Source organism: Cryptomeria japonica, chromosome 8 (assembly GCF_030272615.1).
Source record: "Cryptomeria japonica chromosome 8, Sugi_1.0, whole genome shotgun sequence".
In the NCBI taxonomy this organism is placed as follows: domain Eukaryota; kingdom Viridiplantae; phylum Streptophyta; class Pinopsida; order Cupressales; family Cupressaceae; genus Cryptomeria; species Cryptomeria japonica.
In genome coordinates this window covers 335,615,532-335,633,535 of record NC_081412.1, presented here as the reverse complement: position 1 = coordinate 335,633,535, position 18,004 = coordinate 335,615,532, and the positions used below count along the sequence as shown (strand labels likewise).

At 37.4% G+C, this 18,004-nt stretch overlaps 1 protein-coding gene across 3 annotated transcripts in view; it reads right to left on the bottom strand.

Moving 5' to 3' along the window:
- Positions 1-18,004, bottom strand: part of LOC131079144 (E3 SUMO-protein ligase SIZ1) — a 311,118-nt gene that overhangs the window by 213,361 nt on the left and 79,753 nt on the right. For all 3 annotated transcript variants that reach the window (XM_058017061.2, XM_058017044.2, XM_058017052.2), the window contains exon 6: positions 13,338-13,471. In XM_058017061.2, the coding sequence (XP_057873044.2) occupies positions 13,338-13,471 (134 nt within the window). The remainder of the gene's footprint in view (positions 1-13,337; positions 13,472-18,004) is intronic.

Below are 18,004 nucleotides of genomic sequence, written 5' to 3'. Positions count from 1 at the left end.
ATGCTAGGACCAACTGAAAGTGGAAGATGATAACAAATGCCAACATGAGAACATACTATATATAGCAGTGTTCCCTCAGAACCAAAGAGAACAAACCTAAAAAAACACAGAAAGATCAATGCCATGCAAGAACTTACCATATATAGCATTGATCTCTGAGGACCAAAGAGAACAAACCCAAAAAAACCAAAAAAGATCAATGCCATGCAAGCACTTACTACACATAGTAGTGTTCTCAAGGACAAAAGAGAACAAACCCAAAAAAGCACAAAAAGATTGATGTCATGCAAACACATACTATATATAGTAGTGTTCTCCAAGGACCACTACTATATTTAGCAATTTCTTTTCAAACCCACTAAAGTAAGAACTAAACTCACCAAGAACATTAGAACACTTCTAGCACACTTAAGAACCTAAGGAAAAGCCTAAAAGGCCAATGCTCGCAAAACAAAATGGCATAAAAATGGGGACATTACAAGCTATCAATCCTAAGCCCGTTGTTTGACTAGTTGAGCAATTTCTTTATGATAGGCAACTCCTAAATGTTAGACCTCGTTTTCAAGTTTCACGCTATGACCTCACAACTCTCCAACTCCCTCCCAAATCAGAGATTTTTCTTGCCCAAAAGCCTAATCCTCTTACTGTGAGTTTTTCTTTGCCTTTAACAATAGCTGATGACAAGAGATGACTCCTTTCACAACACCAAAAGTAATTAGGTGAATTAAATCACCTTCCTCCTTAGTAAATAACTATGTTTGAATGATGTATAATCTTAAACTTGGACGGAAGGAAAGAGATCTACAAAGGATTCTTCTAATTTCCACGACACTTACAAATCGGTCCTGATTTCCAAAGGTGACGATTTAATTTAACTAGTTGTATTTGTTTGCTAATGCCACAGATTGGACCTATGATTTCCCAAACCAATAAGGCTCGACTTCCTTTGAAAAAGGCAAGTGTTAGAATAGGCTCCATGTGTTTCCTTTGAGCAGCTGCAATAACATTTTAAGATTATCTTTAGACTAGTGGCTAGGTGTAGTATCCCTTGACTAATCTGACCTCAAGTTGTTGATTAAAGGCTCAAGGAATATTGTCAAACACTTTACCAACAATCTGGTCTTGATGCTAATTATTTGTTTTGTTTGGTTTGGTTTTTGAATGTGATTTGATATGCTGATATAACTTGAAAATATATTTGAGATGACCGGAAATAGATTGCAGCTACTAAATGAACTTGAAGCGCAAGCATATGATTGAGAATGATGATACATATGCAGCTATAGCACTAAGGCAATTCTACAAACATTTACCATGCATCCTAAGGACTACATTATTCATCTACAGCAAAGGGACATTATTACAAACACTTGGCATGCATATTGAAGACTGAAATCTTCGTCAACAGCAATGGGTAATTCGTCAAACAATTAAAATGCAACCTTTAATCTACTGATTATATTTTTAAAGCCTTTACAATACCAAAGCATACCTGGAATTTAGAAGATAACAAGATTACCAAAATTCTGGAAATCAAATAGCAGAGTAGATGACTGATAATCCATTCGATCTGCTATACTTATAAATATCTCCACCTGAATAATGTAGCACAAGAAGACTCCCACGTGCCAATGTTGAAGCAAGCACAAACCAGCATTAAATGTATTCAATAAATATTTATCTCAAAACTTCTGATCTGCCAAGAATAATCTTCAAAACCCCTTGTGAAACAATTGATATTTCCTCCAATAAAGCTCAAATGTGACCTCCCTATGAAGCCTCCAGCGCAATCGAAGAGAGGCTACGTTCTCCAAGATTTAATTTACAAAGAAACCCTTGGTTTCTTCTTCAAAGCCAAAGCTTCTTCAAAATAGACAAATGTTGAAATGATTCGAGAATGAATGAAATGAAATCCAAATCCTCCTTTATAATTTTTCATTTCCATTTGTCTTCATCTCCTTTACTTTACTTTAATTTCATTTCTTTTTTCCCTCCTTTTGGTGCACAACATTAAACTATAAAGTATACTTTATTAAACACTTATATATCCCCTTTAAATAACACTTATTATAAAGTATACTTTTAAAACATTTATCTCTATCGCAATGGGACTTGTTTACAGACCTGCACGCCTTCATTTGTGGCGACCTACACGATTTTGGGATCACGTTTTCTGCCTACGACGGAGTCAACGTTTTTTGTTCGAGGGTTTCCCAAGTTTTTTGCATGCAAAAGTTCTTCGTCTCTAAGATTTCCGCTGCGGTTGGTGTCTCAAATTTTTGCTCGGATTTATTAGGGATAGTTGTTCGTGATCTGGCCACAGCTAGAGCACGATTTTCAAGGTTCTGCACATCGATTCTTTCTCAAGCTCTGCAACTAGGGATTTCATTTCTTCGTGCCTACTATGTTTTCTTTTTGGGTGTTTTTTGTTTCAGCACTCACCTCGAAATTTATGCAAGCAATCAACAGATTTTTTTCCCTTGGGATGTGTACCTAAAAGTTTGTACCTCAATATCCATGTTTAGCTACATTTTTCAGTGCCTTGGGATTTGTCAACTTCTGACTTGTTTTTTAAACATTTGCAGTCACATGAGTTTTTTTACATGCTTTGGGAAGCATGCAAATGGCATCTTTGACAAACATGATCCTCGAGAGCAGTCAAAAATTCAACGAGCGCAACTACAATGCCTGGAAACAATGGATGCTCACCATCTTCAAGTATTAGTGCTTAGACGAGGTCGTTCTAGGTACTCAATCTCGACCCTCAACAGCGGTAAAAGATCAAGACAAGTATGATGAGCACAACCATGAAGCTGTCATGTTCCTCAAATTGTCTATCACTAATGATCAACTGCCACAAGTCCCTTCCAAGAAGACAGTTGCAGAGATCTGGACTCACTTGAAGGATCTCCATGAAACATCAAACAAGAGTAGAGTGTTCTTTCTCAAGAACATGTTCTTTTCAATCATGATGGATGAGAAGATGTCCCTAGAGGAGCATCTGACGAACATAAAAAATATTCATGATCAGCTTGAGGAAATTGGTTGAGAAAAGTAGGAAGATTTGGCGATCATAACTCTGAAGATCCTACTAAAATCTCATGAACACTTTATTGAGACGCTCAACATTACTTCAACGAATGTTGACTTAAAGTTTCCTGATCTCTACAAAAAGCTTTTGTAGCTAGATAGATGGAAACAACAATTTGGTAGGCAGCACCAGCACATCCTCCACCAGACAGGCATTTACTGCCAAAGTCTCGGATAAGGACAAGGGCAAAGGCAAGTCCTTCCAACAGAAAAGCCAAGGCAAACCTATGGAGAATCCTAAGAAGAATCAATGCAGCTATTGTCATAAGTATGGCCATATAAAGAAAGATTGCAAGAAATTACTTGCATCTAAGCAATCTAGATAGGGATGGTCTCAGTAGAAGGCCCATGTTGCCACACATTCTGAGCAGAAGGAGTCTACCTTCAATGCGATCATAGCCAAATGCCCATCCAATCATGTAAAATCATCTGCCTGGTACATTGACTCTAGCACCTCAACACTTCACACATCGTCAGGATTGGTTTACAGAAAACATGCCTTTCACTGATTTAGTGATCTTTGGAGTTGACGAAGAATATACTGTTGTCAGAAAGGGCAACATGCAGATTCAATATGGAGGGAGAAATTTAATATTTCTAAATGTATACTTTGTACCTGGCATGGAACTGAATTTACTGTCAGTCAGTCACATTATGTGGCATTCTCCTGAGCTAGATATTGTATTCGGTTCACACAAGAGTAGTATTGTTGGCAAGGAAACTTGCACTACAATTGTTGTAGGTCTTGAGGATCATGGTCTTTATAGACTTGTTGACACCGATGATTCTCAGGAGCACGCCATGGCAGCCAAAAGTACTTCCATCAGCAATCTTTGGCATCAATAGTATGGGCACCTGAATGTGCACTATCTCTCTCAGCTAATTCTGGAGGATCTGGTTGTTGGCTTAACTGAGATTCACACTTAGAATCATGGAGTTTGCGGGGCTTGTCAGGCTGGAAAGCAGCATCGAACTCCATTTTCAGATGGTGATTCTTGGAGAGCCTCTAAGGTATTCTAGTTGCTTCATGCAAATGTCTATAGACCGATGAACAATACCTCAATCACTTGATCCAAGTATTTTCTATTGTTTATCGATGATTTTAGTAGAAGAATGTGGGTGTAATTTCTTAAAAACAAATCAGAAGTGTTTAGTATGCTTCAAAAGTTTAAGGCCTTAGTAGAAAAAGAGTCCAGCTATTAGATAGTCACTCTTAGGTCAGACAATGGGGGGAATTTGTTCTTCTGATTTCTCCAAGTTTTGTGCAACACATCATTAAGCATCAGCTTACCACACCTTACACCCCTCAACAAAACACTGTTGTTGAGCGACAAAACTGCACAATCACCGAAATGGTCCAATCTATGTTGGAGCATAGACATGTTCCAAAGAAATTTTGGGATGAAACAGTTTACACTACAGTCTGCCTTCTAAATAGGTCTCATACATAGGTAGTTAAGAAGATGACTCCCAAAGAAGCATGGTCTGGACGAAAGCCTAAAATCAGCCACTTGAAAGTCTTTGGCTCCACTGCTTATGTTTGGATTCCAAATGCCAAGCGCACAAAACTGGATTCCAAGAACAGGATACTCATGTTCACGCGTTATAGTGATAATCATAAGGTTTATAGACCAACTAATGTAGACACTGATCATCTCATCTTTAGTCATGATGTGATTGAGGAAGAAAGTGGGCCTTTTTATCTCTCCTCTCCTACTCTGAGTCTTGAGGATTAGCCTCTAAAGGCTAAAGATTTAAGTGTTCGTTGCACCACCTAACTTTCCTCAAGAGAATCTGGATCAGCATCTAGATGAATTTGTTCCAGGTATCCCAGGTCATGTTGACATTCCTGATTTGGATACTGGTACTTCTACTCTCCAACATAAGCGGTGGGCCAAGACCATTGGTGATCTTCTTGATAATGAACTCATTGAGGGTAAATCAACTAGAAGTGAGAGAAAGTAGAAGAACACGGTTATTTTTGCTCTCATGACCAACCTTCACAATGTTTATGAGCCTCAGACATATTCAGAGGCTAAAGGAATACCTAAGTGGGAATAGGCTATAGAGTCTAAACACCATATTCTTAAAAACAACACTTGGGTCCTCTCCAATCTTCCACTTGGGAAGAAACCCATTGGTTGTAAGTGGGTCTACAAAGTAAAGTATCATGCAGATGGCACTCTTGATAAGTACAAAGCACGGTTGGTTGCTAGAGGGTTCTCACAAAAAGAGGGAATCGACTATGAGGGGACTTTTGCTCCCACAACCAAGATGAGCACCATCCGACTTGTCCTTGGCATTACAGCTCAATTTGGTTGCAAAGTCTATCAAATGGACGTTAAAAGTGCCTTCCTCAATGGTGATTTGGAGGAAGAGATATACATGATGCAACCTCCTAGTTTCAAGGTTATCAAAAAAACACCAGGTATGCAGACTGGTGAAAGCACTCTATGGTCTCAAACAGGCTCCTCGGGCATGGTACATGACTCTTGGTAAGTACCTAGTTGATCATGGTTTTCAGAGGGATCCCGATTCTAATCTGTATGTCAAACAGTGCGGTGATGATATTCTTTTTCTTGTTGTCTATGTTGATGACCAAATCATTACTCGAAGCTCAACAAATTTGATTGAAGAAATCAAACAAAATTTGTGTCACTCCTTTGATATGACAAATTTGGGACATCTACATTATTGTCTTGGTGTAGAGGTTTGTCAAACTAAAGGTAGTAATTTTATCTCCCAGTCCAAGTATGCCAGAAGTTTTCTTTATACGTTCTGGATGAATGACAGCAAATCTGCATCTACACCTATGGAGAAAGGGCTGAAACTACCAATCAAATCAGATTCACCAAGGGTGGATGAATCCGCATTCAAGCAACTCGTAGGAAGTCTCATTTATGATTTTATCTCACTACTACTAGACCTGATCTCAGTTTTGTTGTGAGCTACATCTCGATTCATGATAGCCCCTAAAGCTAAACATTGGATTGCAACAAAGCGTGTGCTAAGATATGTAAAGGGCACTCTGAACTTTGGCTTTTTGTATAGTAGAAGAAAAGATCCTAGGCTCATTAGTTTTATAGACTCGGATTGGGAAGGCTTTGTTGATGACAGAAAGTCTACTTCTAGGTATGTCTTCAGTTTGGGCACAAGTGTAGTCACATGGACCAGCAAGAAGCAACAGGCAGTGGTTCTTTCCTTGACTGAAGCTAAATATCGGGGAACTGTAGAGGCAACATGTACGGCAGCTTGGCTTTGAAGGATTCCTGCTGACATGCAAATGTCTCAAGTAGGTCCTTCTCCCTTGTTCCATGACAATCAAGGGGTGCTGAAACTTGCCAAAAATTCAGTCTTCCATGAACAAACCAAGCATGTTGAGCTTCATTGTCACTTCAACTACAAGCTTGTAGAAGATGGATCATTCATTCCAGTTGCAATATGTTCCAACTGAGGATTGGACTGTAGACATCCTCACCAAGTTTCTGGGCCCAGATAAGTTTGTAAAATTTAGAGGTCAACTTGGTGTAGTTGATAGATTGACCATTTAACATCTTCACCAAGTCTCTAGGCCCGGATAAGTTTGTAAAATTTAGAGGGCAACTTGGTGTAGTTGATAGATTGACCATTATTAGAATAATATTTGCATATTTATTTATTAATGGTCAATAATGTTTAGATTGTTTCTATTTTGCATCTTCAATTAACGATTGTTTCCTTTAGAAACATCGTCTTTGTAATCTCTTTAAATAGAGATTTCATCTCTATTGTAATCAATTAATTACTTCACAGGTGTATCAGATTTATATCATTTGGGTATGAAGAAAGTGAGACTAGTGGAGTTCCTTGGACACTTATTCAGCATCCAAACCTGTTGCACCACCATTTTCGGTGAATTACAGACCTGTACCAGCAAGATGTCCATCAATCATTAAGGTATGTTGTTGATATTTACAAGCTGGGTGTTTTGTTTATGATTTGGGGTAGCTTGGGGTGTTTTTCACAGTTTATTTCTCATATCAGCAATTGTATCAGCAATGTTTTCTTTAATAATCATTGGTTATATTGCAAATGGACTAACTTTGTATTGCTTCGGATGGTCATACCACAGAAAGCTTACCTTTCTATGCACTTCATTTTATACCACTTGATGGAAGTCCTGTCAGTAATTTGTTCAAGTTTATTGCTGACATTTACCTCATTGAACAAGTGGTTTCATTGTAATCTCCCACCACTGGATAAGTGGAAGGAGCTTGCTTATTTCTCAATATTTGTGTATGCTTTCTTACTGCTGGTGGATGTGCCCATAAGTTTGATATTTACTTCCAGTTTGTATAACTATAATCTTTCCCGCTGAATAAGCAGATGTGCCCCTGCACACACTAATGGACAAGTGGAAGATGAAATTTATTTCCAACGATGTATGTGCATCCCACTGCATAAGTGGTTTTGGTATGCTTGCTGCCTGATGCTTTCCTTTCACCAGTTTTCTTTCAATTGACTGTAATCTGAGACACTGTATGCTCTCACCTTAAGTTGTTATCCATTTCATTTTCAATTGAAAGCCCAATATTTGAGGGTGGTTATTAAATAAGTCACTAACTATTATTTTGCCCCCCTTCCTAGCAAGGAACATGCTTGGAGAGAAAGAATTGGCATTCCCCTATTAAATGAAATTTTAGATGTCATCCTGTTGTGACGTTTTCACACATCGCCCCATTGCAAATGGGGACCCTTGCTTTTTTTTGCTTTTTAGGGTTTGTTTTTTGGTCTTTTAGGGTTTTGTTAGTTAGCCTTTGCATTATGAGTGCTGTCGGGGAGATCAATAGGATAGCAGGTCCTGCTGGAGTGAAGTCCTAATCCTGAAATTTGGCTAAGTCAAAAAGTCCTGATCCTGAAATTTGGCTAAGTCTGGAATGTCCTGATCCTGAAATTTGACTAAGTCTGGAAACTGAAAAACCTCAAAAAACTAGATTTTGCAATATAACTCCTGGAGGTCTGAAACCACTCTCAAACATCCTGAAAGTATATATGGAATATAACTTAAAGCTTATACTTAAATGTTATATTCCATAAAAATTATCCTGATAGAGAGTTCGAAAAGTCAATTTTCGCTCCTGTCCTTCACTGAGGATCCAGAGCGAATTTCGCTCCTGTCCCTCTCCAAGGGACCAAGGCGAAGCGCTCCTGTCCCTCACCAAGGGTCCAGGGCGAAAAGGCTTATTTGAGTCATTCCTGACCTTGTTTGGTCAAATTGGAACATCAAAGGCATGGTGAAGGACGAAATGAGCATGATAGAGCATCGAGACTTGACAATGAAATGATGAAGTTTTTGCCTAGAAGGTCAAATTCGCTCCTGTCCCTCACTGAAGGACCAGAGCGCTTGTCTTTATATGCACAATTTTAGACCCTTTTTGGACATTAAATTTTATTCATAGCATGAAGTAAGGTGAAATCTTCCCTAGCAAAGGAATTTCGAGATGAAAAGTGAAAAGATTTGGCCTAGAAGACAAAATTCGCTCCTGTCCCTCACTAAAGGACCGGAGCTTGAATTCCAAGTTTGCCTTATCCTTGCAAAGTTTAAGTGATTTCGCGATTTGAGGAGGTCAAGAGAAGTATGTTTTATTCGTTGAATATAACTTGAGTGGCCTACAAAGAAAAAATTCAACCCAAGTTGCAAAGGCGCTCCTGTCCCTCTCCCAGGGACCAAAGCGATTTTCAAAAGATGCTCCTGTCCCTCTCCAAGGGACCAGAGCGATTTTCTCACAGGACAAATTTCTGGCAAAGGTAAAGCGAATTTCAAGTTTGAGGTGAATGAAGAAAGGCATAATCGGTCCATTGGAGATAATTTCGAAGACTAGCAAAGCACAAGTGAGCTTATAATTGCAAAATCGCTCCTGTCCCTCTCCAAGGGACCAGGGCGAAAAACACATTAGCCAGCCTTCCTCTCCAAATTGGGACGAGTCCAGGCCAAGGCACAAGTTTGGAATGATATTTGAAATGATTCAAAGAAAATGGGCTAGGGCGCTCCTATCCCTCTCTAAGGGACCAGAGTGAAATCTTCAAAACGCCTAAGTGCCTAACATTTTGAAATGCTATTTCTTATTGCCAGGACTCGAGATGAAGTGGGGAGTGATGTTCTACGTCTAGGAAGTAATTCGAGGTTGATATGATCAAGAGTTTGTGCAATAAACCAAAAGTCGCTCCTGTCCCTCACCAAGGGACCAGAGCGAAAATGTCCTAAGGAACACTCCTTCCAAAGATCGGATAGATTAAACTCAAAGTTCCAAACAAGAATCCCATTTTGGACGTCCAGGAAGAGATTTTGAACGGGAAAGCAAGGAATACAAGGCCAAAATGAAAAAGCGCTCCTGTCCCTCTCCCAGGGACCAGAGCGAGGTTATTAACAAATTGATATTTTTACTATGCCTAAACGCTAATGTCCTTCAAAACACATTAAATGCCAATTTCGCTAAAACTCCAAAATATTTTAAAAATCAAATTTACATTTAATAAAGGCGCATAGCATTTAATAATTAATTTTGAGCCTTGGAAAATCGTTTTTTTTATTATTAATTGAGGCATTTCGAAGTTAATTATAATTATTATTAAATTAAAAGATGAAGTGCTTGAGGTATTATTTTTACTCATTTTATCAAGTCGGCCTCTTCTTTTTTTAATTTTATTCATTTTTTTGCCTTTATTTGCAAGGTCGGCCTCATGGGTAAGTGGAAGGTGAGCGCTCTATATATTGGAGGTGTTTTTTCATTATTCAAATCATTCATTCATTGTTTCAAGTGCGATTTGGAGAAGCAAGGAAGGAGGAGCGAAATCCAGAGGAGTGGAGCGAATTTCTACTAAGTGTGGAGAAGCTAGTGGAGGGCGAAATTCATCTTGAAGGCTATTGGAGAGGCGTATTTCTTGCTAGTTTGGAGGATAATTTCCAGATTTTTGAAGACATTTGAAGGCGAATTTCCAGATTTTTGAAGAGGAAGGTGGAGTTCTTTTCCAAGCTAAAGGAGGTGCATTTTATCCAAGGAAGAGCTTTGATCTACACTTTGCCTAGCAAAATTCATCTATTTTTACATCATTTCTTAGAGTTAATTCTCAAGAGGAGGTATGGCAAAATCATCTTGACACCCTTATTCAAGGTTTGATTTTTTAGGCATTTTTTGGAAAAATCTAAGTATTACATGGTTAATTAGGAAATGATAACTCAAGATTTATCATGAAGTTTCCTAATTAAAATCTTGAATCTTCCTTTTAAAGCTTAATTTTTAGATTTCAAGATATATTACTAATTTTGAAATGTTGTGTAGGTATCAAGATGGCGACTCCAAAGCTCGGAGGATCTGCAAGTCGGCAGGTTCTCATCAAGGACGATCAAGCAAGGACAAGGGCGACCTCCTCCAGCCTAGCATCGACAAGGACGGCCTTCTTTGGACTAACGTCATCAAGGGCGACTTCTCCAATCCAGTATTCCAAGGCGAGGTACATCAATCATCCTGCACATCAAGGACACAAGAAGTTAGAACAAGGGTTCGTTGAAGAAGCAGATAGTTCCAGATGAATTAATTAAAGCTAGCTTCTCAACAACATCAAGTTGAATATTTACCAAGTTACAAGTGTCAGATGAGGTGGCATCCTAGTCATCACTTCTCCAATCAGTGTGGTCCACCTTAGCATTTCCAGATTCAATGTACCTAACTCATGGAAGGTGGCACAAACTCCGATGTACCTACCTCAGCTATCCATTGGTGGAATTTTCTAGAGAGGACATGTGTCCAAGCAATACAATTTTATCATTGGTCAAGCATTAAATATTATGTAATGGTTGTAACAAACCCTAATTAGGGTTTTCATTGTTGAATCTTGGCCATTGATCTCGAATTGATCTAAGCCATCGAATTGTATTGAGGGCACTATATAAGCCCTGGCATTTCATTTGTAAAAATAGTTAGAATATAGTTGGAAGCAGTTAGAAGACAGATAGAGAGTAGTTAGAAGGTGATTAGCTAGTTGATAGAATAGCAATTAGAGTAGAGTCGAGAGAGAAGGCAAAGATTGTTGCCAAGATGTTGTTGTAAAAGACTTGTAACTTCATTGAAGAAATGGTGAAATTCATGGGTCAATTCGACAATTTGCATGGTCTTTATACTTCTCATGTTTGATTTTATGATTAGATGAGTGGAAGAAATGTGCTTGATTGATGGTGGAATTTGTATATCCATACTACTAGCAGTTTGTTGATTGCAAACTTGCCTTGCGTAGTCAACTGTGCCTTGCGTAGTCAACTGGTATCATTCAGCTTAAGCTTAACTTCAATTGTTGCTTCTTCATTGATATGCATCAACCTGATGGTGTCTATGCCTGCAGTGATGATTTGAACATCATAGAGCTTTCCTTCGAAGATCGCACTAACCTTGTGGAGATGGTCCTGTGATGTCAAAACAAGACTTAGTTAGAATTTCATCGAAGATCAATCACTGCTCCTACATTCCTTAGTATTAGGATTAGATCCTCTCCTCGCCCTCATCTTTTTTCCTTTTTTCAAATCAAAGCTAGTAAGAGCCTGTGTTCCAGCAATATTCAAAGCAGATCAGACGTTCAATCATCAAATGTAAGTCCCCTTGTGATTCCAGCAAATCACATCATACCACAAAGAGCTTATCCACACGTAGAGACCCTACATACAAGAACCTTGAAGTCATCCTGATTGATCCTTTTTCACGATATCTTCAACAATCAGAGGCTTTATTCAAGAGAGGATAAGGTACCCTTGGGTATTTTATTCTGTGTTAGGCAGTGTACAAAATACACGTCAACACATCCCTATTACTAGTTTGACTGGTTAATATCAACAGGAGTTGGCTTCTCACCAATAGTTATTCAGATTTAGCGTTCAATGACCCTATGTATCTTTAGCAAACAAGTAAACAAATCTCACTCACTAAGTGAAACAAAAAAATGTTTACTACCAAGAAGAAAAACCAAGCAATGATATTATAAATTGATAATATGAAATAAAAAATACATTAGCAATAAATAGTAGATAATCAAACAACTAGCTCTATGTTACTTCAATTTATGAACATGCTCTATTTCTAGCATCAAACATGTGAAAAAAAGAACTAGCAAATCACTAACTTAGGAACCATAAATAGAAAAAATAAAAAAGAACCACGCACCCAACCAAAAGACTTTAAAACACAAAAAACTGGAGATGAAAACTTAAAAGTAGAGAAGGATATTCTTTCAAAACTTCCATAGAACCTTGTGTATAATGTGTTGTAAATCTATCAAGTCCAGAAAATTGAAGATATTTGCATTATAGGTGGCTTTTCATGAAACAAATAAGATTCAATACTGATACATGCATATTTTAAAAACTATTGATTTTCTGAAGTACTCATATAAAAACTTGGTGAATGCTTTAAGAATATCAATGCTTTTTATTTTCCAAAACTGGGGATGCATTTCAGGGATCAGTGAAAACAAAATTCTCAAATTTTGTGGGACAGCTGCTAACAACTATCAAAATAAATAATTTAAAATTGAACAAAAAAACCTTTACAAACTAAAAGCTGCTGATATATTTAAATTTAATTCTATAAAATGATACATGATCCAATATTGAACAAAACTATCACATTAATCATTAATGTCAAATGATGGAAATTAGCATTGGTTCTGAAAAGAAGTTAGATATTGGACATCAAAACAATGAAAATTCATTAGAGTGGGTGCCCTTGATGAAGCCGCATTCCCCTTCTCTCCTATTTCTAGGTTTAATTTATGTAAGGGTGGGATCGACGAACGTGGAAGGAGGGAAAGAGGGAAGGTGGGAGGGCAGTGGGTTGGCAAGAGATTGGAGAGGATACTGGTATTTTTGTGTTTTGATGTTTAAGGCCATGGAGGCCAGCAAGACATCCCTATTCTACTTATTTTAACAAAGTCATCATCCTAAAATTCTAAAACCCATTGGATGGGAAGAGCACATTTCATCCCATTCCTTCCTTCATTGTTGAATCCTATAAGTCTGGGACCAGGTGCGTACTTTCAAGCTGAGCTCAAAAAATGGCTGATTTGCAAAATCTGATTTTTGAAAATTTGTGTGAAATTATCTAATTTGAGATAAATGACCCATAAAAAAATATCGAGATCCATAAGAAACTAATTTTGCATAAATTAGTTAAACTCTCATTGACTAGAGAAAAAGCTAAAGAAAATATCTAAGGAGAACTTACGGATCAGCACGATTTATTCGGCAAGCTTCACAATAGAATAGAGTGGGTACTTCTGCCTGAACACCTTCACCAATCTTCTCAGGAATAACCACACATGTTAAATGCTGCCAGACTTTGCATTTGTTGTTGTCACACTGCAGCCAATTTATATCACAACGATGATATTCATTACAAAACCATCACTGAATGAGAATGATATGACATTCAAACAAGCCCTTAGGAGATAAGTTTAAAAACTGAGAGCATTAATACTTAAAAAGTTAGCTGATTTATAATTTTATTTTATGCAGAAAAACAATGAGTATGTGTGTGTGCACATACCCCTTCACATGTAAACATAGATAAAAACATGCATAAATAATATTAGCTTGCATGATAGTTGATAAACAGGTTGTCTCTACTGTCCTGAAAAACACAGGAGGTGGTCTCCTTGTGATCACCAAGTACAAATATCACAATGTCAACTCAACTATTAACCTTCAAACACTTTTCAACACTTAAAATGGATGCATCATACAGTTACAGTTGTTAAAAATGATAAAACATAAAAGAAACATGAAAAACAGAGGTAAAATAATGCAAGGAAGCATACACACAGGTCTGATACACAGATTAATCTCAAGAAACACTCAAGGGTGAAAACCTAAGGAAGAGTGAGCATTTCGCTCTTCATCTCACTAATTCAGTCATAAATTCAAAAATTATGTAATGTGCCCTTATGTAGATTTTTAGGAAATAAAGGGAACAATTAACTAATAAATCAATTGCAAGAGACATCTTCATGACAAACTCTAAATATTTATGAATCTTACAAGGCTGATAACAATTTATAATCTGCTATACATATATATTAATTCTGAAACATATAGCATATCAAGTGTGCGATATGTAATACAAGAGTGATGAGATGATATGAACAACCTTGATATTCAAATCTGCAATAGAGAAATCTTGCTATCTCTGATATGGATTGAGGGAATTATGCTAAGATTGATCTCTGGAATATGCTGATCAGCAATTGTGGGATTCACTCTGCTCTTCCTGATATGTCAATGTATATAATGCTGCAAGTTATCTCTCAACTGCTTCAAGCCATTTCACATATAGCAATAATAATGTGCTGATAGTCTTTCTCCTATCGCTTATAGCAATAAAAGGAATGATTGCTGTTTCTGATATAACCTTTGGAAAGTATGCAAATGTTAGTGCTGTTTCTGAATGTCACTTTGAATATATGCAACACGTTTTGATGCCAAAAGGCTATGCTCAATCGAGCAGATCCAATACTGGATGTAAATATAAAATGAAGACCAAATACGATGCTTCCTCTGACTTGCAGTTTGAGACTTCTTGTATACCTCTTGGATCGAATGGTTGCGTCTTCTTGAAACGGAACACATCCATATTCTTTCCTAATCACACTTCTTTATGAACAATGATTATTGTCTTAATCGCATCTTTCCACTAATCATATTTATTATTTGTACAAATTGTGCTTGTATGTTTAATTGCTGCTTTTGCAAGTGTAATCGCACCCTTTGACAAGGATTAATTAATCCTTGAGTGATCACCTCTTCTAAACATTTTCTGATAGGGTTTGTTTAATGAAGGACATACTCACTGACCTGCTAATCCTTCTTCCACCATGAGGACAATATGTTATTTCCGCATTATCGATATGATGGAATCAATATCAATTGCCTTCAGATACGATAAGTCTCCTTCCCACATTAATGATTGATGGCCGATTATGATGGTCTTCTGTTTATACGATAGGGGTCATTACACAGTGATAATAATGAATGAAAGTTATAGTGGTGATACCAATAAGGAGTTGTCTTCTTTTATGATCGATACATATAAGAGTTTTTCTAGAATTGTTGTTATGATATGTATTCTTCTATGTGGCATCCATATTATGATCCATGAGTATCATTACATCCATGCTATCATGCTCCCTTCATGTTGTCTTGATGATGACAGGATATCATCTTATGGACATGCTTGATATCATGTGAGCTCATTGTCTAGATCACAATTTGGTGTTATGACGATGAAGATAACTGGTATTTATCACTTGATCTTGATCCATCCTGACCCATCTCAATAGTACATCCTCTGGTGTGCTACTTGATCCTAGATAGGAAAATCATGACCCATCTCAATATTACAAAGTTGTTGTTGTAGTTTGCTCCTCATGGGTCAAGCCACCCTTTACATTTGTATATTTAACCTCAACACTACTTGGCTGCAATAAATCTTTATTTTCATTAACTCCACATTTGTGATCAGGTGTTCAAGCCTCTCGACATGTAAAACAAATCTGCTGTCTTCTCATTTGGTTCTTGCTCTTTTTTGGAGATCCAGGAGCCCATAAACCCAATGATGTTAGCTCCTCTTCAGTCAATAGTTCCTTGGACTTCTCAATTTTATGCTCAACCAAATTCTTGAAGAACTCGTAAGCAATAGGTGATATAGCCTGCTCCTCCCTCCAAACGGTCAACAAGTTTGATTACAACTGCTTGCAGATGTCATCATCCTCATCTAAGTTTATAGACATAATAATTTGCATGCAAGCTCTTACATTGTTTGGATGATGTTTCCTAATTTCAATTAAGAAGCATTGAAACATTTGAAGAATCGTATCATTACATTTGAGATCAATCATGATGGCGAATGAACTGACTCTTGTCATAGCTTCTAAAATCTTAGCCCTCTTTCCAATGGTAGGGCCTTTGACATCTTGTAACCCATGATAGCTCTTTACAATCATCTACAGAACCTTCCTCAACACAACATCATTATAGAGTGCTGAGACATGAAACAACTGAAGCCTAACATCTTTCTGTGGATGTTCCATAAACTTGTGCTGGACCAAATGTAATGTCTCTTTTGGTAAAATGCCCTAGTTTGCCCTAGATTAGAATTCTTGGCTATTGAGGATGAGCCAAAGAAGAAATACCTTTAACCTTTTATAGGAGAACACTGCAACAAGTTAGGAGATAATCTACTAATTATATATATAAGCAATTAATTACAAACATACTAAATAAAGAATGAACTGATCATGATAAAATAAGAAAAGGCTAACTATATAAAATAAAGAAGACTAGCTATGTTTCATAAGAAACTTAAATAATTTTGCAAACAGCAATTGTAATGTAAAGATCAGAAACCTTGGGTCATAGCCATAGGAATCCTCATTATCTTGATAGGGTGCCTTAGTAACGGTTCTCCCTAATCAAGCCAATTTGTGAGGGTGCCTTAATAACAGTTCTCCCTCAATTCTAAAGAGGGTGCCTCATTAACCGTTCTCCTTCCGTCTGAGAGCGTGCCTTGATAGCGGTTCTCCCTCAACAAATCATTTGATGAGGATGCCTGAATGGTTCTCCCTCTGCCTGAGAGGGTGCCTAAACAGCGGTTCTCCCTCTATCTGTGAGGGTGCCTAAACAGCGGTTCTCCCTCCAGAAATAATACTCAGTAGTGTCCAAGATAAAATGTATGAAAATAGATCAACTAGGCAGTAAAGTGTTATTGGGTCACAAATATACAATGTATTAATATTATAAATATACAGATAGTATTGCTCATATATTAGCATACATTGCATCTATAATCAATCATATGTAACTCACAGAAATTCTTACTGATTCAAGTCGCTGGTTGAATGTGTCCGTGGCAGGATGTAGTTCTTTTATTATTTTCTTGTTTCTTTTCTTCTTTTTGTTTCCTTGATTACGTCTCCCTTCCAAGGTTGTTCGATGCCCCCTTTCTGCCTTAGATTTCCTTCATATATACTTCCATGATTTTATGAAGAGAGACGCCCCTTTAGATAGTGTCTACCCTCTCAGCAAAGGCGTGACTTTTCATTTTGGAATGTCTTCATAACCAAACACTATCCTCCTTAATGACAAGTTATAATCCTCTGGATTTGAATGTTGTTCTTCCTTTTACTCGATGATGGTTGTAGATGTTCGATCCTATATATACTCTTCTTAAATAAGGAATTAAAGTTGGCAAGAACTTTAGCTCTGATACCACTGTAAGAACCTCCTTCAAGTTCTGCCCTAAATTTTCAGTTTTTTTTGTTGCTTGACATTTGGTCAAAAAATTTGCAGACATGGTCTGATTTTCTGAGTTCTTATTTGTTTTTGTGAGTATGAGATTTGATGATTCATGCCAAAGCACATAATAATGCAAGGAAATTAAGAACTAACAATGCACAAAATTCAGACAATAGGGATCCAAGGAATAACAACATTTTGAAGCAAAATGTGAACTGAGAGTTGATTTATTTATTACTGTTACAACTTGTCTCAGACAGATAACTTCGTTCCAAAGAGCACTTTTCAATGACTAATCAAGAATACAACCAGTTTATAACATACCCGTTAATCCCTGCTTGATGAAATGACATGCAATGAAGTGAATAGGGCTGGAAATGGACTATCAACACCTTCGATACAAATCTACGTACATCTGAGAATGATAACAGAAAATACGAGCCCAAACCAAGCACTAAATCTTCACCAAGAATAGCTGCATAAGACAGATGTAACCATGAAACCCTGAATCTGAGGTTTCTTCCCAGATTAAGTCTTTAAATCTGAATGAATAACCAGCAATAGGCTAACAATGGAGGCGAGCACTATAGTGGAACTGTAGCG